At 55.9% G+C, this 20,587-nt stretch overlaps 1 protein-coding gene across 17 annotated transcripts in view; it reads left to right on the top strand.

The window, feature by feature from the left end:
• The first annotated feature begins 5,040 nt into the window (after positions 1 to 5,040).
• CACNA1G (calcium voltage-gated channel subunit alpha1 G) overlaps positions 5,041 to 20,587 on the top strand; it is a 149,991-nt gene continuing 134,444 nt past the window's right edge. For all 17 annotated transcript variants that reach the window (XR_008745815.1, XR_008745817.1, XR_008745818.1 and 14 more), the window contains exon 1: positions 5,041 to 5,734. Coding sequence is in view for 13 of the 17 variants with exons in the window: in XM_055796117.1 (XP_055652092.1) it covers positions 5,493 to 5,734 (242 nt within the window). In the remaining 4 variants the exon portion in view is untranslated. The remainder of the gene's footprint in view (positions 5,735 to 20,587) is intronic.

Below are 20,587 nucleotides of genomic sequence, written 5' to 3' on the forward strand. Positions count from 1 at the left end.
TGAATAAAGGTCAACATCCAGTGCAGTGCTGGGTCCTTATGGCCTGTCCAGGGGAGCTGTCTTTGTGGGGATGACAGACCTTTGTGCCTTCTGAGGGTCAGAGCCAGGATCTGGCCACTGAAACACCCAACCTGCCCAGTCAGGGTAGTCTTGAAAGGATGTTTCTCTCCTTCTCAATGTTTTCTGGATGTAATGGGAGTTGTTAGGGAAAATGCTATTTTTTTCAGGGGGGTGAGGGCAGACAGGTTTTTGTTATAAATTGGACTTCTGCTATAAATTATATTCTGAGCCCCAGAGCTGGAAACTGGGCTCAACTCTTGCCAAGTCAGGAGGATCGGCTGCGCTGGTGCTACAGCCCCCAAGCGACTCAGCCCTTGCAGACGTAGCAGTTCCCAAAACTCGGGCCATATTCAGGCACGGATTGATTGTGCACCAAAAAGTCAAGGTGCAAACATTGATCATGTGGGGAAGTGCTGGTCATCAGCCAAAAATAAGCATTCCCCAGACTAAATTATTAATTCTTTTATGCGCACCAAATGGATTGCACTGGTTGCGTGTGTCCCCTCTGCACAGTGGTTGTGCTTCATGCCGTAGTATATTCTTCCTCCAACTACTTGTCTGGCTCTTCACTTAATAAAGATTGAGAGAGACAATAAAAACATTCATTAAAGAGGAGGAAAAAAAAATATGAAGCCCTGCTTGTAGCCTCTAGCAATTGGCTTCATTAAGCAATTGCTTTTCCCAGACCCTCCATGGTGGCTCCCGGTGCTGGTACCCAGCCCCAGGGTCTGGGTATGCAGTACCCGACTGGGAAGCCCCAGGATGCTTGGGTTGAAAGCCGTGGCACCAATGGGATAACCAAGGAGGCCAAGAAACTGTCTGGGTGATGAAAAAGGGAATTAGCAAAATGAGCTCTTGGGGAAAAGCAGCTGTTTGGATGGGGTTAGGCAGGGTTAAGCCATTACCTTGTGCTGTGTTGCATGTGGGGCTGGTGTCCTCCTCCTCCCAGGTCCTTAGCTGCTGTCCTGTGAAGGGAATGTGCTCTTCCAGCTGTGGGCACTGAGGGATGGGAGCACTGGGGCAAGGCTGGGAGGAGCAGGGGGGGACACTGGGGAGGGAGCGAGGGCTGTGTGGGGCTGGGCTTGGTGGGTGTCTCTCTGCTTTAGCTGTGTCAGCTGAAATACGGTGAACGGCGTTTCTCAGGGGGTTGATTCGCTAATGGGGGCAGCCAGGAGCCCCCACGCACAGCAAGGGCTCCGATCCCACAGCGCTCACTGTCACTGGTGGGGCGGGGGCAGGGACAGAGTGGGCTCGCTGCTGTCAGTGTGCTCTTCAACAACACTCGAGCCTGTAAATTGGTTGTGGGAGGCCTGCCTCTACCCCCAAACTGTGACATCCGAAATGAAATGTGTGTTTTTTCTCTGGTTCCAAGGCATGAGAAGAGCTTTGGATCTTGTTGCGATTTATCACTCAGCCCCGAGCCAGATGCCTATATGGGTTCAATCTATAGCTCCCAGAACTGATAGAAATATTATCCCGTCTTATTAAAATCACCCACAGCTACTGCAGCTGTATGTCAACAGCAAAACAAATAGTGACTCGTTCCCATCGGATTGGAGCCTCTCCGTTGAGGCTGTCTTCAATCCGCCTCCCGCTAAAATGGTTACAGATGTAGGCTTTTCCCATTGCAGCTCCTGTACAGCCAACTCCAAATCCCATTACCACGCCGGAGCCGTCTTTGGTGAGCATCGGCTCGGCTAAAGCTCCTCCACTGACGTGAGACGTTACTCATGATGCTTTTCCTAGAAGTCCTGCTAAGAGAGAGAGCGAAGGGCTGCGCTCCCCCAGAAAAGCCCTGAAATGGTGGGGGCAGCTCTGCTGGAAGGGGAGAGGGGGGAAGCAAGAGAGCTGTGCTGGGGTGACAGCAGGGCTGCTGCCTCTTCTTCCTTCTCATCTTCCTCAGGTGGCACAGCTCCTGGCCCTGCTGGTGGTCTGCTGAGTAATTTGGGGTGCATCGCATCTGCTGTTGGGGGCAGAACTGATGCTGCAGTGGGCGAGCCCCTTTCCTCCTGCCCCTCCTAAACCACCACAGCCCTCGTATTCCTGCCGTCACCTAAGCTGTCCCTGCCTCACCCCCATCCCTTTCTCCTGTGTTATCTTTGGTATAATTAGGAGTCCAGGACTGGGTGCGTGAAGTTAATGTGACCTCGTTAGTTTCTTATGCTGTTTTGAATTTTCTTCTCATTTACATCCCCAGTCCCTAAATGTGTAGCTCTGGTCTCCATGGTCACTTTCTGCTGCTTTCGCTCCCTCTCACCAGGCTCGGGCTGGAGCTGTTCCCTCTCCTTGAGTTGATCACTTCACTTCTGTCCCAAGGCTGAACCCCCCTGTGCCTTTGGGTAAGACAGATCCCTGGTTTACCCTGGGTGGGTGAGAAGGGCTCCCCAGGGACAGGCGCTAGGCTTGGGCAGTGCCTGGGGGGCTTCTGGTTTAACTCCGCTGCCCACCTGAGGTGAGACAGCAAAGCCCTGGGTGCTCCCTCTGCTCTGCTGCTGGCTGAGACTGGGTGACAAACACCCCGGCCAGGCTCTGTGCTCCATGCTCTCATCCCTCTGAGATCCACAACCAAGTGCTTTTCCTTAGCAGGAGCATCCTCTTATCCATGTTTGCTGATGCCAAAATACTGCTAGATTGGTGGTGCTGGCTTGATCCTCCTGACGTTTGGATGCTTTATTTTAAATTTAGAGGAGATATGGTCCTGTGGAGCCTTTCTTCTTTTCCTGTCCTTGTTGGAGGGAGAGCGCTCTTTGAGATGGGAAGGTTTGCATCATTTCTCCTGTGTGATGTTGGATCCCTTTATAGGGCAGGTATCTTCTAAACCAAAATGTTTTCAATTCTCACGACAAGCATAATTCTCGAAAATGTATGCAATAAACAAAACGAGCCAAATGTAATTAAAATGGAGACAGCATATAATCTGGTAACCCACTTAGAGGCTCAAAGCTTCAGCTTTTGAAAAAATGTTTGCTCCAAATCCATTTAAATAAACAGACCGACACACAAAGGCTCTCTGTACATTATCAGGATACAAAGAGAATCGGATCAAAAGCAGCTGTGGCCAGGCTGTACATATGTAGCGAGGAAATTGCTTGATCTAAGACTGCACCTTGCACATGCAAATGCGTTTGTGGACCTTGCCGTGAATTGCATTTGTACAACAGCTGAGCTGTCGGGCTACTGGATGGACTGTGCTGTGCTGGGGGGGAGAGGGGGGGCAAAGGCTGGTGTTCCACCCCCCCACCCCCCCCTGCTGTGGGAGCCTGTGCTGGGGCAGTGAGGGAGCTCCTGGTGTGTCGGTATCTCCGCTTCCTTCAGCAGGTGTGGAGAGAGGCTGGAGGCCAGCTGAGCTTTGCCCTCTCCATGGGTGCACATGCTGCATCTAGAGAAGGGAATCGCTCAGAAACCCGAGAAAGGAATGCGAGTCCTTGTCCTTAGCGCCCATGTCACGGGCTTTCCACTCGCCCGGTGTCACACGTGCCATGTGCTGTCGCGCTGGCGTTGCCCTGGGCTTGCAGGGGTGTCTCCTGGCCACGCATGGTGGGGCTGTGGGGTTTGCGTCTCCTCCTTCACCCGGACACTGTCTCTTGCGGTTCTGCAGCACAGCCCGGCTGCCTTGAAGTTTTGCCAGCAGCCATGTGATTTGTCTCGGGTTGGACAGCACAGGCTGTGAATCCAAGATCAAGTGTGCTCCCAGGCCAGCAGAATGCAGCCCAGAGAAGGCGTTTTGGGTTGGAAAAGAGCATCTTATCACTCTTGCAGGTGGTTTGGGCTAGCTGGAGCTCTTGGGAAGGAGGTGCTTATAGATGTGTATATATGATGTGGGAGGCTACTGGGGAAAGGTGATAAAGCTATTCCTAAAGTGGCAAGAAATCATAAGCGTTTTGAAACGGGGCCATGGCTAGGCCTGAGGGGGTGTCTGCCCTCCCAATGAGCGGTGCCTGCAGAAAACCCTTTACCTGGACTTGCTGAATGGTGGCCCCTGACCAGGAGCGCCCGGCGTGGTGCGCCCCTCGGGGCCGTGCCCACCGCCCCCCCAACGGGCGATGCTGGCAGCGCGGTCCCCGCCGTCGGGGCCGGTGCTGGTCGCGGCCGGGACTCGCACCGGCAGAGGGAGCTCCGGCCGCGTCCTCCGCGCAGGGGGGACCGGGGGTACCCGTTGCTCTCGCCGATGGGGGGGTTGCGGGTGTCGTCCCCCCCCCAGAATCGAGGCCCGACCCCTCTAGGAGCTGCTGGCCGCGACCCTGGCCCCGCCTAGCCCAGGGGCGACCTGCTCTGGACGGGGTGGCCCCTCGTGAGGAGCGGGGGGCTGGGGGGGGGGCGGGGGCGGTATCGGGCGGTGACCCACATGCGCCGAGCCCGGCAGCGCTGCCCCCGCTCGGAAGCGGTGGGGGCCGTGGCGGGTGGAAGCCTCCTGGCGCCCGGCAGCAGGGCGACCATCGCGGGCAGGGCTCGCCGGTGCAGCAGCGAGGAGAGGAACCGCGGCACTCGGGAGGGCGCTGGACCCCGGGCTACCGGCCATACGCCTCGCTCCCGGTACCGGCTTCTCTTGCCCTCGACACCTTGGCCCCGGCGGGCTTCCCTCGCCTGGGGGTCCCGCCCTTCATCCCCCTGCGCCCTTGCCTCTCACCGGCTTCCCCCTCCCGCTGCTGCAGCGTGTCCCACCGGGATCTGCCTCCGTCTAACGCAGCGCAAGGCTTTCCCTCCCCCCCCCTCGCCCCCCCCCCCCCGCCTCCAGAGCTCGGCGCTGCAGCCCCTCCCCGCCCCGCAGCCCCGGTGACCGGGCCCGACCCCGCACCGGGCGGGTGCGCCCCGTCCAGCCCCGCCGCCGCGCCGGGGGAGCGTGCCTGCCCGTCCAGCTGTGCCGCCCGGACGGACACCCGCGGCAGCCAATGGGGAGGCGCGCAGGGGCCGGGGGCGAGTCCCCATTGGCGGCGGGGGGAGGAGGAGCCGGGACTTGAAGTTGGAGTGAGGGATCCAGCTGTGCGGAGCGCTCGGCTCGGCGCGGCCGCCCGCGGGAGCATCCTCCGCCGCCCGTCCCCGGGGCGCCGGGCAGCACCCCCCGCCCCGGGCAGATGTTGGGGCGCGGAGGGGGCAGGCAGAGCCGCTAAGGCGGCCCGCCCCGCGGGTGGGGGCCAGCACCGGCAGCGGGGGCCGCCCCGCCGCCGCCTCCCTGCCCGCGGCTCGCCCGGCTCGGGCCCCCGGAGGCACGGCGAGGAGGAGCTACGGAGCCCGCAGACGGCAGGGCAGGGCGAGGGGGGCGGCCCGGCCCCGGCGGGGGGCAAGGCAGCGGCTCGCCCGGCCATGCCACCCCGGCGCTGAAGCCGCCCCGCCGCAGCCCCCAGCCCCCCGGCCCTGCCATGGCTGCGCCCCTCTAGGCGCCCCACCGGCTCGCCCCGCGTCGCCCCGGCTCCCCCGGGGCCGCCGGCCGGAGGATGGACGAGGATGGACCGCGACCGGCCGAGGAAGAGCCGGAGCCGGGCAGAGCCAAGACTTTCATCCGCCTTAATGACCTGTCCGGGGCCGGGGGCCGCCCGGGGCCGGGGGATAGGGAGACGGGCAGCGGCGACTCGGAGGCGGAGGCGCTGCCCTACCCGGCGCTGGCCCCCGTCGTCTTCTTCTACCTGAGCCAGGAGAGCCGGCCGCGGAGCTGGTGCCTGCGGCTGGTCTGTAACCCGTATCCTTTGCAGGTGCTCGGCGGCGAGGTAAGCCCCGCGGGGCCCCCCCCGACCCCCGCAGCGGCGGGCGGGGCGGTGGGCACCTCCCGGCTGGAGCCCGCCGGGTGACGAAGAAGAAGCCGGGGTCTGGGGGGACCCGTCCGTCCGTCCCCGCGGCTGGGGAGGGCTCGCCCCCTCCCCCGTGTTCGGCCGGGAAGTTTTCTGGGCCGTTGCAAGGGGCTCAGCGCTCCCCGCCGGGGTGAGGGGCTGAGGGGGGGGTGGGTTGCGGGGGCTCCCCTACCCCGGCCGCCCCGCCGCGCTGATGCCCCGACTCCCTCGGGCTCCACCACCGCTCCACCGGGACTCGGGGCTAGAGCCCTGGGTGGCCCTTCCTCCCTCGGGATCGGCCGGCCTGCGGTGTCCCTGCGCCCCCCTGCCACACCGGGGGACCCTAAACCCAGCCTCCCCGGTTTGCAGAACCGTTCTTCCTATCTGACGCTGTTTCTCGCCCGTTTTAGGCTCCCCAGTTCCTTCCCCGAGGGTTTTAAGGGGGGTGCAAGCTGGAGGGAGGTGGTGGCGCTGAGGGGGCTGTTTTGCTGCCGGGTCCCTAAATAATTCACAGTGTGCAAGGCTAGCCGAAGGGCCTGCTCTCTGCGGTCCCCTGGGGGATGCTCCTTGCTTGGAGGGGTCTGGGCAAGGTGGGGACCATGGTCCCCTGGGTGCACATCGGCCAAGGGCTGCTGCTCACTGGGTCCTGGGGTGAGCTGTGACCCTGCAAAGGTGTCTGGTCTCCATCCAAACTCCCTGTCTGCTTTGGCACAGGCTGTGCGTCCGAGCCGCTTCAGTCAAGTTTGAGCTCTTAAAAGAAGGGGGATTAAAAAAAAAAAAAAAAAAAAAAGAGAGAAATTGCAAAGACAATAGAAAAAATGCTTCTTGCCACGGTCTTGGTGCCTTTAAAGCCTCCCTTGAAGTTGAGTTGCAACCAGCACATGGTTTGTAGCATCGCAAGTGTTTTACCATCCCCAAACTCCAGTTCCATTTATTATTTGCAGAAACAAAAAAAAAACCAAAATGAAATAAAGTGAAGCTATGTGGCTTCCAGCAGGGGCTGGTGCGGGAGAGGCAGTTGCTGCCCGGCTGGATGGGAAGTTACGGGTCTGTGCTGCTCTGCCTGTGCAAAACGCAGGCGAGCGCATATGGGCAGCAAACCCACATCTGGAGTGGGAGAGCTGTGCGGTAGCAGGGAGGACATGTTACATGGTATAGAGGGCCAGAATATCCTCTGCGAGTCCTCTGTTCCTGGTGTGTGGGAATTGTTAGGAATTACATCTTGGCTGCGGCTGGTGTGCCCGGGAATAGTGGTGAGGGTCTGCTGGAGTTTTGAATATTGTTTTACTGGAGCTTCAGTAATGATTTATCTGATAAACAGGCTGCCTTCTTTTTTAAAATGTCCCCCAGGAGGGGAAAAACAAGATTTCTCTTCCCAGTCATGAATACTCCCAGCAGTTTCCCCCCAAATCTTTTTCATACTAGTTAAGTGGTTCAAAGCTGCATTTATTTAAGCATCTTAGGAAATCTTGCAACTTTGTGAAGCCTTCTGTTTTGGGAAGAACTGTTAACGACAGGCTGAAAGTCAGTGTGTTCTTACTGCCTACTATGACTAATATTAGTTATGATTGCTGATTTAAATGTTCTCAAGTCTCTCCTTTCCCCCCCCCCCCCCCCAATTGTAATGATGTTGTTTTGAAGCAGGTGTTAACACCTGCATGTTTTTAGCTGTTTTCAGTAAAATCCTCCACCTCAATAATGGCTTGAAAAGCGTCTTCTCTGTGGCTGCAAATACAAGCAGATTAACTTTTGTCCTTGGAAAATTAGATGTATTGTGGGCACCTGCAAGCACCACTGTGAGCAGGGGATGAGCATTAGGTGCAGCTCCACAAGCAGGGATTTTCCTTGTTGCTAATTTTTCACTCCTTACTGACAGAGAAAGGCGCTTGCCGGCGCCACGGGGGACGATGCTGCGGGTCTCTGAGGCATGTGTCTGTGTGCAGCTGTTTGTTTTCAGGGTCACTGACCCAGAATTGGGGGGAGGTCGTTTAAAAACAACACAAAAAAGGGTGATCCAGCCTACAGATGAGAGGAAGGCAGTAGCCAGCTTGGCACCCACACTGTGTCCCATCACTTGCTGGGCTGCTCAGCACAGCAGCATCTCGTTTGTCCCTTCGGCTCTCTGCAGCCTGAGTGCTGGAGCTAAGCCCATTGCTTATTTATATGTATTATTTTTATTTTTTTTTCCTTTAGTGTGCTGGGCCAGTAAAGTGGCCCTTCTCAGGCTGTAATCTTCTAGGAATTGTGTCCCGGTGCTAAAACCATATAATCATGTTGCTGGAAAGTCTTTGTTGCCACCAGCTGCCCTGGAGAGGAGTGACAGCGCTTGGGCTCACGTGGCTGGTGAATCAGGCCCTGGGGGGTTTGAGGCTCTTGCTGGCTTCTGCCAATATCTCAGGTGGCTTTTACCTTTCCCTGGGTGAGGCTGGCTGCCCGGTTTGAGCTGTGCCTCTGGAGATGTACAGCTTGCTGGCTTGGCAAGGGGTCTTTGCTGTGCTCTGATCTGGCTGATAAACTTTGCGGTCAGTGGGGTGTTGGGAGATGCTGGAGCTGCTCCTGTACCCGCAGCTGCCTCGCTTGCCCTGGGAAGGGCAGCTCGTGCCCCCAGGGTGCAGCTGGAGCTCCTGGGATGCTGCTCTCCATCCCTGTGCAGGCAGCTTGTGTGACACTGGTAGCTGAGGCTGGGATGCGGCGTTAGAGGGAGTGTGATGGCTGATGCGCTGAGCGTCCAGCACGGGTGCAAAGTCCTGTTGAGGTGGTTTGTCAGGCTTTTGTACTGTGTTTCCGTTCAGAGCATCCTCTGCCTGGGCCAGGGAGGTTTCTCCCTTGCTGTCTGGAACACAGATGGGAGGACCTGTGCTGCTCTCCTGCTCCTCATCTCCCTCAGGGCTAGAAGAAAGAGGTCATAAAGTTTGTCCTGATCCAGAAATACTCCAGAGCCTGAAATCTTGGGGTTTGAACTCTAAAACTGTATCAGCCCTGCCAAGGTGTCCTGCCCTTCCACTCCATCATGGTCTTTGAGCAAAAACCTCTCTGAGTGCTGCGGGGACCTGGGGTGGACGAGCCTGGTTTCCCACCCACATGTTCCCAGTGGCTCTGGAATGAAAGGCTCTGCCCTGGGTGAGGACAACCTGGGTCAAAAGGGAAGGAGCAGGGACACGGGTGGGATGTATATAATGGTCACAGTACTGGACCTGCAGGCTCGGGGCTGGGAAGGGCTGCGGTGACAGGCAGGGTGTCCCGGTGTGCGTGCTGGCAAGGCAGTGCGAGGAGGAGCAGGCATCTCTGCGGGGGGGGGGGGGGGGACGCGGAGTAAAGAGGAGGCAAGCTGGTTACTTGACTTTCACTTGTAAAATAAAAGCACTGCGAAGGCTGGGAGGATGAAAGGCTGTAGCAGGGTCTGTGCCAGGCTGCTCCTCTGATCAGAGGCAAGAAACGAGGCTATTTCTTGCGGGTTGCCGAGTGATTGAAGAGCGGGGATGGAGAAAGTGGGGAGGATGCTACTGCTTGGTATTAAGAGCTCTGAATAGGAAAATAACAGTGTAACTGAAAGGGCCTGTGATCTCTATTGTAGTACTGAAATCTGCCTCTTCCCCCACGTGGTGTCTGCCTGCAGAGCGCTGCTGCCTGGAGAGCAGCATGCTGGCCATGGGGGCTGCGAAAAGCTGCTGGAAGGTGCCCCCAAGCTGGTTGAAATCCCGTCTTTTTCTCCTGGTTCAAAGGGCAAAGGGCAACTCCACGAATACCCTGGCTGGGGAGGAGAGGTCTGGGCGATGCTGGGAGCAGCACGCCTGTCTCGGCTGCCTGCTCCACTGCAGGGTCGCTGGGATTTGGGTTTTGAAAATGGCTTTAGGAAAGAAACGCATCTCGATCCGGTCACAGCAAGCAGCCCTGCCTTCTGCCTTTGGTCTGCAATAGAACCCAGAGGGCTTTTCAGCAGTCGCCTCGCATGGCTCCGCTCACTTTCCATTAGCAAGAGGTGGATGATCAAAGGCTCCGTCCCGGGGAGCTGCTGAGTGCCCCCAGCTCTCCCTGGAAGCCGGCAGAGCTGCAGATGGCCAGCAGCCTCCAGGAGCGGGCCTGGAGCCCTGGGGGCCTCGTGCCAAGGCATAGCTGAGGCATGCGCCAGGCTGGCTCACGGGATTGCTGGAGCTGCCGAGCTGGGGCTCCGTGCACTTTGGAGGGCAGCGCTGACCATGGCAAGGGGGGTGGTCAGCCCTCACCCGCTGAGCTCGCACTGAGCCCTGGGGGTCTGTGTGCTGGTGCCACTCCGCATCAGCTTAGCCGGATCCAGCTGTCCTGCAGGGGCATGTCCGTGTGTCTGACTGCACCGGAGCAAGAAGCCTCCTGCATGGTGGGGACGAGGGCTGAACCCACCGAGCTGTGCTGCCGTTTGGGCTCCCCAGCCCGGCGGTGCCTCCCAAAGCACTGCATCCCATGGGGATGCTGCAGTGCGGGCAGTGGGCGAGCAGAGCCCTCATCACCTCGGTGGGTGCTTGGGGTCCTCACCCCCTCCTCGGCTGTGCCAGCACATGGGGAGAGCCAGCCACTGCACATGCTGCTGCTTAAAGGGTTTGACTGTAGCACAGGGTTAAAAATATAATTCTTTTGATAACAAAAGAATGTGTTTTGAGGAGAGAGTGCACGTCGTGTCCTTTCAACTTTGGTACATTTGTTCCAACCTCACTTTTTGAGTTTAACAAAGCAAAAAGCTTTGATTTGAGAGGTTGCACCTAAAATGGATCTTGTTTTGATTTAAAGCCCCTGGAATCTGTTTGCTTCACCTGTGTCTGATCCATCCCAGGGCACCTGAACTTGTTTCTCTCCCATGACCTGGTTCACGGGCCGGTGCCTCCCACCCCTCCCTAGGCAGATGGAAATGCTCCTGCAGCGACTGAGCCTCTGCTGGCTCCTAGGGGGTAAATAAGAAACACAACTTGCCCAGCTGATACCATCTGGGGGGCTCCTGCAGCCCCTTGGACCCCTGGCTGGGATGGAGCATCCTGCTGCTCCTCAGGGCAGGTGCTGGTGCGTCCCTGGGCTGCTGTCAGCTCCTGAGTGAGGGTCTCAGAGAGAAACAGGACCCATCACCTTTTACCAAGGGCTACACAAGCGTGTGGTGGTTATTTCCCTCCTCCCAGGGGGGCAAATATCTGCAGAAGCTCTTCCCTGCTGTTCGCAAACCCTTTGGGAGCTCGGCAGGAGTGGTGGGCAGTATTCACCTCCCAGAGCTGGGCGCAGTGGTCAGCATCCCTCTCACTGCTGCCTCCCCAGTAGAGCCAGGAGCTGCTTGGTCCTCATCTGTGTAATGCACCGCATCTCACCCGGGATCTCTGGACCCATCCATCCCCTGGCTCTGCCGGCAGCCAGGCACTTCCTTTGCTCCCTGCGTGTGTGTGTGTTTTTTAAGGAGATTCTTCTGTGAATTCCCTCTTCCAGGCTGTTGTGTCACATCTGGAAGTTTGTGTAGGAGTTTATCCAAGTGCTGGAGTATAGCACAGCTTTTTCTCATTTAAAAATCATAGGCTGGCATTTTGAAGCGGGCTGGGGGGGAGGGAAGGGGAGAGGGAAGCTGTCTGCCAAAAAGGAGACTGGAGCAGAGGAATCGTAATGACTTCCAGAAGTTTTCTTTCTTTCTTCCTTTCTTGCTTTCCCTCCCTCTCTCCCGGCGCGCAGACAAAAGGCTCGGCCTCATGCAGTTCATGGTTATGTCATCCCGGTGCGGGGAGCCCCGGCCGGGAGGGGTGGCCCCATCCTGCCTGGGGACCCTGCTCTCCTCAGGGACAGCTCTGCTTTGGCTCCTTGTAGGAAATCCGGAACAAGGGCTCCCACGCGGGGTGGGGGGCCATCTCCGGAGACCTGCTTTTCATTTGGGGCCAGGAGCCGAGGCAGGATGGCTGGGAGGGGATCGCAGCCTCTTCCCAGCCCCTTGTGCTTGGGGCTGGGGGGCTTAGGCAGGCGGGCGGCAATTCAGGATGGGGCTGGACCACCCCAGCTGCTGCTCATCCATGGGGCCGACATGTCTCCTGGCTGATCCATGCAGGCTCGCTGCTCTCAACTTGATCGGCTTTTGTGCTCTCTCCCCCATTCAGTAGCACTGGGTGTTGGAGCCAGTCTGGAAATACCCAAGATTTTATGATGCATAGAAAATTTTCTGCTTTCTTCTCCCCCCCCACCCCCTGCAGATGTTTTGGCGTCGTGCTGAAAAATGATTCTTTCCTATTTTTACTTTAAACTCTGTTTCACTTCTTTTTCCGTACAGAAAAGACCAGGTTTTTGATTGCCCCAAGTTCCCTGCCCAGGTCTCGCTGGGCTCTCCTCTTCATTCTACCGTTTCACTGGGAGGGAGCAAAACCTTTGGCCAAAATGAACCTCCCTGATGGCTTTTTCATTTGGATCATGAAATCATTTTCCCTTGGAAGAGGAGCCCCGGGGAGCCTTTGCCCCTGGCGGCTTTGCTGGCTGCTGTGGATGGGGAGGAGGGTCAGGGGGAGCGGGGCCGTCCACAGGGAACCGGGGAAGGAGCATCCGGAGTCAGGTTGGGAGGGCTTTGAAGCTTCGCTGTGGTTTGGAGGGAGTTTAATTTCCTAGTTAATTAGGAGGCCTGAGTGTTTCTGGGTTTGTTATGAGGCCAGATCATGGCTTTCCCTTCCCCGGCACCTTGGCTCTCTGCTGAGCGACCTAGATGTGAAATATTCCCTTTGGTTGGTGATGCGTGTGGAGGTTTCCCCCAACCTGGGTTCGTTTGGCTTTGACCTTTGCCAGCCTTGGCCTCTCACCCAGGAATCTGGCCTGGTGCTAAGAAATGGAGGGAGGGGGGGTGGGGGGGAAGAAAACAAAGGAGGAAATTCTCATGGTTTTATATAATGGTGAGTAACGACCGATCGTGCTTTGGGATGCTCTCACATCTGCTTCCTACCAAAGCCCCAGCAAAAAGGCTTCGAGCAGATGGAAAAAAAACACATTTTTCGGCCTCAATATTTGCTGTGAGATATTTTCAGGCTTGATCTCAGTGATGACTGCCATGGCGCTGGTTACTGCCTTACGGGAAGGGGGCTGTCGGGGTGCCAGGAACAGCATCACGTGCCCGAGGTGCAGCACGGCCGGGCAGGTCCCAGTGTGAGCCCCAGGCTGGGGCCACACACACGTGTGTGGGATTGGGACGTGCCCGTGACTCAACCCTCAGAAGTTCACCGGTTAGTCACAAGTGGATGGAAATTGTCTATTGGTTTGGCTCCTGTGCCTGAAACGTGGTTTTGGTCGGGATATTTAATGTGCTTCCTAGGCAGACTGGACTGGCTGTTGTTTGGTGTGGGGTTTTTTTGTTTGTTTGTTTTGTTTATTTTTTTTTTTTTGTGTTTTGGTGGGTGTTTGGTTATTTTTTTAGTCATTCATGTCCTCCCGGCTTTCTCGCTCGCTCTGCTGGGATAAAAACCCCAGGGGTGAGAGCAGGAGAGGGCTGAAAATGGGAACAAAATGCTAAGGCAGGTGATGGGTGAGAGCCGGGAGCTTGGCACAGGCAAGCTTATAAAGAAAAGGGGATTTATTCACTGTAATCCAGATGCTAGCCCCACATTTATAGGGTTCCTGATGCAAAGCATCCTGATATTTATCTCTAATTTGGATCTTTTCCAAGAGATTTCCCCCAGTGCATCCACCGAACCAGCCTCGAGATGTTCTCTAACCCCAGGGCTGAAGGCAAACCCACAGCTGGTGGCGGTGGATCTGGCTGAGGGGATTCACAGGGATTCACCCACCTTGGCAGCCCGACCGCCCTGGGGGGTTTATGCCTTCAGGATTTCCTGTGATTCATAACTTAATCAGGCCAGGCTTAGCACTCACTCCTCCTACGGTGTTATTGACTGCCTCCGCACTCCAGAGATGCTGGTGGCCAGAGAAGCCCAAGGCAGGGCCCTCCCCTGCCCACATGGCCAACAGGACTTGTTAATGATTTGTTAATTCAATTAGAAAGTGCTTGTTAGCCCATGGCAAGGCTGAAGCTCCCTTCTGGAGGGCAGAGCTCGCCCCCATGCCTGTGACTCCCTCTGCCAAAACATTTATTTGGTGTTAAGCTGCCAGCCACGCTATGCAAATATAGATGTTAATCATGAATAAGGTTCATTTTTAGCTCTGGGTTGAGACTAGACTAGGGAGGAACTCAGCTTCGGGGGGGGTGCAGGGCAGGGGGGATGATGGGGAGCGCTGTCTTGGTGGGGGCGCAGCCCCCCGGGGCTGGGTTGGCCGGATCCTGCAGGAGGGAGCAAATGTCTTTGCTCCTGCTCAGCCCCCGGGTCCGTAGGAATAAAATGTTCCTTCTGCTGTGGATTGAATAAGGCTTTCAAGTGCATTTGATGGGCTGCACTTTAACCAGCCTCCTCCGCATCTGCGTTAGCTGCTAATAGCATGAGACCCAGGTCCAGGCTGGTGGTCCTCTGCCTGTGTTGGATGCAGAGTATCTTTAATTTGGGAAGCACTGTGTCTAGGTAGCCTGGCTGTAGCAATTGTAGAACTGGGAGAAAAGAGAAACCCCAGTAAGAGTGATAAATAACGGGGCCCTGATGCTCCATTGAATTAATGCTTATTTGGGCAGACAGGGAGGAGAGGAATTAAATTAGTATCTGACTTGTAACGGCTACTGTATGTGGTTATTGACTTATCTTGCTTTGGAGGACTATAAATACGTCTCAGGATATACCCCTGAGACCATAATTTGCTTGGGGGTCACAGTGCACGTCTGTCTCTGATGCTCCTTTGGAGACTCATCCTGACTTCTGGGGTCAAAAAATCCAAATTCCTCTGACAAAGGACTCGGCAACGTGTAGAGGGGAATGTGTTTGCACTTTACTGTGAGCATATGGCATAAATCTTGAGGGCCTCTGCCTTGCATAAATCGTTTTATTGTTTGTAATCCCCCGGCTGGCTGGGTGCTGGAGGGTGCGGAGCCCGATTTGACCTGGAGAAGAGGCGCAGGTGATGCTCCTCAGCTCTGGAGTTGAGATGGATCGCAGATGAAGCCTCTTACTCTCATCTGCTCCCATTTTCTCTATGCCAGGGATTTTTTCTCCCCTAGGCAGTTGTTTGGGGGTTGAGAATGGCTCGGTGAGATGAGCTGGGGGGTCTCAGTGTGCCCCTCAATAGCCATGGCCAAGGGGTTTGGGTATCCATGAGCCTGGGGCAGGGATTGAGACCTTCTCTTTCAGCCCTTGATGCCATGCAGGTGCTCCAGTCTGGATGTGATGCTGACCCCAGGCACCCCAGCAGTGCTGGCTGTGGGCTGGGATGGGGCATTTTGCAGCTCAGCATGCCCCATGCCCGGGCAGGTGGGCTTCTTGGTGTCCTGGGCCTGTTGTACCCACATGTGTTCTGGGTGCACGTGGGGTCTCAGCCTGGGAAACTCATGGTTTGGTGATGGCATGGGCCGGGCTGACCTGTCATGGTTCCCTCGTGAGGCTGGAGCTGGTGCTGGAGCATCCCTGGGCAGCTGCGCTGTGGCGGTCTGTCCTTCCTCCAGCTAAGGCGGGTGTTTCCTTCCCACCTCTTGGGCTCTGTTTCACACGGGGGATAACTCGCTGCCTGTGTGACTCTCCTTATGGCAGCGCACGTTGATCCTGTTTGCTGTCACAGCCCGTGTTAGCAGAGAAGTCCCTAGGGCAGGTGAGCAGTGCTCCCACCCCCTTGCCTATTGCTCCAGGTTCTGGTGCACCTCTTTGCCTGCATTAGGCATTGCTGTGGTGAGGGTATTTCTTAGGATGCTGCTATTTCACCCTGCCAGTCCATCCCTTGGGATGAAGCACATCCTGTTCCCTCCTGCAGCCCCTTCCTCTCCCCTCCAGCCACTGACACACAACTCCTGCGGCAGCAATTGCCCTCGATGTGGGCAAATCGAAACCCCTTCTTCTTCAGAAACCACCCGAGGCAGCAGCACAAGGAAATCCTGCCTTTTACCTGGCTGGAAAACAGCGGAGGAGCCCAAGGCTAGCGCAGGGTATCCACAGCGAGCGTGGAAACGCTTTTGCCTTCATCTCGGTAAATGGACTCTGGCTTTTCCAGCAGCAGATGTTCAAGTATCGCAGCTGGGTTTTGGGCTTGGCTTGTTGCTGGGTTTTGTTTCCTCTCTTCTCATAGCCCCATGGAACTGGGTTGTCTTGGCTCCAGGAGCGCGCAGGGGTGGGCAAGTGATGGTCAAGCTGCAGAGCTGGTGGTGAACTGGGGGGAAAAAGGGATGCACCAAAAGCACTTTGCTGTGCCTCCTCCTCCTTTCCCCCAAATTCCCTCCTTTCAGCTGCTGAATACCTTGATTTTCCACTTTTTTTTTTTTTTTTTTTTTTTTTTACTATTGCCAGGGTTTTGGATTGGGGGCAGAATGGAGGTTGGGGTGTGTGTGTGTGTGCGCGTGCGCGCGATGGAGCTATTCGAGGAGTTGTGATCTCTGCATTTCATTTTGCAGTTCAGCTGGAAAGATCTCGTTTCCAAATACACCCACACACAGGCACAGCAAGAGAGAAAGCAGGCGAGGGAGCTGCTCAAGGGGGATGGGGCGGCGCAGGAGAGGGCTGGGGGCCGGGCAGCGCCGGGTGCTTGGGAGCCTTTCCCTACGTTTGGTGAATCTGAGCCGGAGTGACCCGTAGCCTTTATCTGAGGACAGGAGATGGTACCCTCTGCCTCAACCCTGGATCTCAAGGCCATGCAGGTGCTTGGCTGCACCTGTGGGTGCCTGGCTGCTGTAGCCCAGAGCAAAATGGGAGCAGCTGGGAGGAGCAAGGGTCCCTGAGCCCTTGCCCTGAGCTTGGCAGCAGCCTTGAGGGCAGCTGGGGGACTTGGGGACAGTTTTAGGGTAGGGTGGCACACGGTGGGTGTGTATGTACACACATAGCTGCTGTGGGCTGAGCAGAGCCTGGGGTATGGCAGCGTGGTGGCGAAACCTGCTTTTGTGATGGAAGAAGAGGAAAGGCACAGCAAGGAGTCACAGAATTCCTCTCCCAGTGACCTTCAAGCCAAAGTAATCTTGTTTCCAAAGATGAGCTGGTGCTGGAGTGGCTCTTTTAGCATGTGACTCCCCATCTGCACCATATCCCTCCAGCACCTTCCTTGCCAGCCAGGTCCTGACCCATCTCTTGGTTTCTGGAGGAGCTGATGGTGGTGTGGATGCATCCTGCATCCCCCAGCGCTGGGAGGGATGGGGTTAGCAGAAAGCAAACAAACCTTCATCCTGGTGGGCATCTGGGCGTGCAGCCGCAGGTAAATGCAAGGAGCTGGCTGAGAAGCTGAGCAGATGGGGACTCGGTAGTGGTGGTGGAAGGTTTTGGAGAGACACCTCAGCCTGCCCGGGCTACAAGCCAACAGCAAGCTTGCCTCTATGGCAGCATGCCAGGGGCCTTGTGGGGCCACCTGCCTGAGCCCCCAGGTCTGGGTCCTTCCCCAGCTTTGGGGCTGTGGAGCAGCTCGGGATGCTGGGATGTGTGTGGGAGCACCTCCACCTGCAGATTGCTGGCATGGGTGCCTGCATCCCCCCCAGCTCCCCTCTGGGCCCCTTGGGTGGATGCTGGTGGCATGTCTCTCGGCTCTGCCCCCGCACACAGAGTCCTACCGCCATCCCTTCGGGGCCAGCGCGTGATTTTTTCCATCGCTCCGAAGAGGCTGAGCTCATACAACAATATTCCCCCGGCCAATACTGCTCCTTTTTGAAGTTCCTTGTTTTGGTATTCCTCAAACTTCATATCCTCAGGCATGAAACACAACACCCCTTGGCACTGGAGGCTTTTCCCCAATGCTGCGGCTTTGGTTATCCCCAGCATCCCACTGCCTGGTGATACCACTGCCCCATCCCCAAGCCGCTGACAGATGCCATACTCTCCCAAACTCACCGCAAGTCTTAAACGGTGGTAAAATAGGAACCTCCGGCCGCCTCGGCATGCCGCAGCATGCCACCGGGGCTGGCAGGCGAAAGGCAGCCACCGAAGCGTGCTCCCAGCAGTGTTTGTCTTAGCCAGGGGCCACGGCCGGAGCCGGGGCTCTGCCAAGCAGCGAAAATGCCAGAGCAGTGAGTTTATCCCACGGTGTTTGATTTGTGGTCACGGTGGAAGTCGGGTCAGGAGTAAATGTGGAGGATGTGGCAGAAAAGAGCAATTTCAAGACAGTCACAAAAACATCTCGTGGTGCTAGAAGTTGGGATTTTATTTTTATTCTTCCTCCCCCCGCTGCTGGCCACGCCGACTGTGAGGTGAAGTTTATGGGAGAAATAGCCATAGTTCCGGGAAGTATTTTGCCTAGCTTGTATTGTTGAATTTTATTTTCTTTTTCTGGCAGTGGATGAAGGAAACGGGAACACAAACAGCTTGGCCAGTGGGTTATTGGTCCAGAAATCAGCTTGGCCAGCGAGTGGCTGCTTTGGTGGAGAGAGAAAAAACTCGAAAGCGGACGAGGTTTTCATTGCTTTCGTTCTTCTCATTCCATCTCCACTGCTGGCTGACTCTGAGGATGCTACTAAACGAGGGGCGAACACATCTGAAGCCAGAGACTGTTAAGGCAAGGATGTGCATTGATGCTCCTGGCCTCCCGTGCGTTCTCACTGATTAAAATCTTAAATTCTTCCGTTTTTGACAAGATTTGGGGTTTCTTTGTGGAGCTGGAGAGTCTCTATGGCAACAGCTAAAGGCAACTTCTATCCCTAACTCTTTTTCTTGCAGAGGGGGAAGAGGATGGATGCATGATACTGGGGCACCTGTTTGAACCCCCTGAATGTTTGGGGTAGTGAGTGCTGGGAGAGGGCTGGGAACTGTTAAACTGAAATACAGAATTGCTTTGTACCTATGAAACAAGGGGCTGGGACAAGCTCTGCCCCAGCTGGGCCCCTCTCCCCTTTGTCAATAAGGGTATTTTTTGACTGTGGGGGAGGGTGGGGTCGCATCCATCCCTGCATCCATCCCTGCATCCATCCCTGCATCCATCCCTGCATCCATCCCTGCATCCATCCCGCCCTGAGGTCAGGCATTTCCTGGTCATGCTTGTCATGTCCGGAGGAGTTTGGAGCTGTTCTTGGAGCATGATTACGGCAGCATTTCACGACGCAATTAAAATCCTAACCTTTCAGGAAAAGTCTTGCAGCATGTAATAGAAAGGAAACCAGCTGGGCTAGATTGAAACATAATAGGTTTGGGGAGTAATTTTTAGAATCCTATACTGTAGGTCTTTCTAGAAAGATACTATACAATTTAATAACATGTTATATTCCTATATGCTCTATTTAAATCATCCTATAGTATTATGTAGGAGGAATCTAACTTTCTGCTACAGGGTAATATACCTTTCTATAGGTTTTCAGTTGTGGGTTTTTTTTGTCCAATGGAGTTAAATGAAAAATTATATCCTTCCTAGAAAATCCAACAAAATGATGAGAAAATAATACCTTTAATTTATTTAATAAAGCTTGTATTTTCCATGGAGGTTTATATGGCCACATAAAGACCCGCTTTGAGCTTGTTGGGGAAGCAGTTTGCGATCCGATAGGGATGGATTCAGATGTGGTCCTGGACAGGCAGTGCAGGGGCTCTGCAGCAGGGGCCTGGGCCTGTCTAAAGCGGGGAAAAAATAAACACACACCAGGGCTTTCTTGCATCTGTCTTTCCCTTCCTGGAATGCAGTTGGTGAGAAGACGGGGCTGTTATCTGAGCTGAGGTGTGAAACAAATACCTGGGAGCTGCTGGGGGCCAGATCCTGCTCTGGGGGCTGGTAGCCCAGGTGTCTGCAGGGGCTGGGGAAGGGAGTAAGGATCTCTTTATGCTTGGAGAAATGGGCTTCGGAAATAGCAGGCAGGGGGTGTGCCGCGCTGTGTGGCTGTTCGCAGCAGGCTGAGGAAGGCAGGAGGAGGGAGGGAAGGGCTGAAAATCCGGCCACGGAGGTGTTGAATGAATCTACAGGCTGGTGCTGTGCTGGTCTGTGAGAGCTGAGAGAGCAGCTCTGTGGTCTCCGATGGTCCCACGGGAGCTTTGCTCTGCACCTTGTTCAGGGTCAGACTCTCTCGCGGTGCCCTGACGGCTGCAGCCATGCAAAGCATGTACAGGGGTGAACCAGAAAGCTGTTGCCCGCAGCGAAGTGGGGTGTCTAATCCTGGATAAAGCCCAGCAAAAATCAGGATTTTTTTAAATTATTTTTTATATTATCTTTCTTTAGCTTCAGTTCCCCACGTGGAAGTCCAAGTTAGGGCTATCCGCAGGACCCTGGAGTGGATGAAGCTCTTCTATTTATTTTGCAGTACTACCTTGTCTGTAAGGGCTGAGTCCCGTTGTGTTTTTGCTTGGTAATAACGTGCTTTTGATCACAGTCATCTCCAAAGTGGGGCAAAGATGCACCCTCTGTGCTGCACTAATGGGAGGGATGACAACGTTCAGTGGGCAGATGGCAGCTGGGCCCTCCCGTGTGCTCGCCTTGCGTGCCAGGGTTAGGGTCTGTCAGCTGTGACCCCACCAAGAAATCCCCATTGCTGGAACGCTCTGCTGGTGTATGGATAAGGCACCCCATGGGCTGGGGCACACGGTAGCCTGTGGGGTGGTGATGCTTTCCATGGGAAAACGTGGGGCTGGGCTCCCTCTTTGTCTTAGCTTGGAGGTGCCCATCACTGTGGCCTCAGGGACCTGGGTGGTGCTGGACACCTGCATGGCCAGGTCCCCACTGGGCTCCCAGGGAGCTGGTGCCATCCCAGAGGTGCAGGGGAAGCTGGTGGCCCTGGTCCTTGGAGGTCCCCAGAGGACAAGTGCCTTTTAATAGCC

The sequence above is a fragment of the Falco peregrinus genome, chromosome 2, assembly GCF_023634155.1.
Source record: "Falco peregrinus isolate bFalPer1 chromosome 2, bFalPer1.pri, whole genome shotgun sequence".
Taxonomy (NCBI): Eukaryota; Metazoa; Chordata; class Aves; order Falconiformes; family Falconidae; genus Falco; species Falco peregrinus.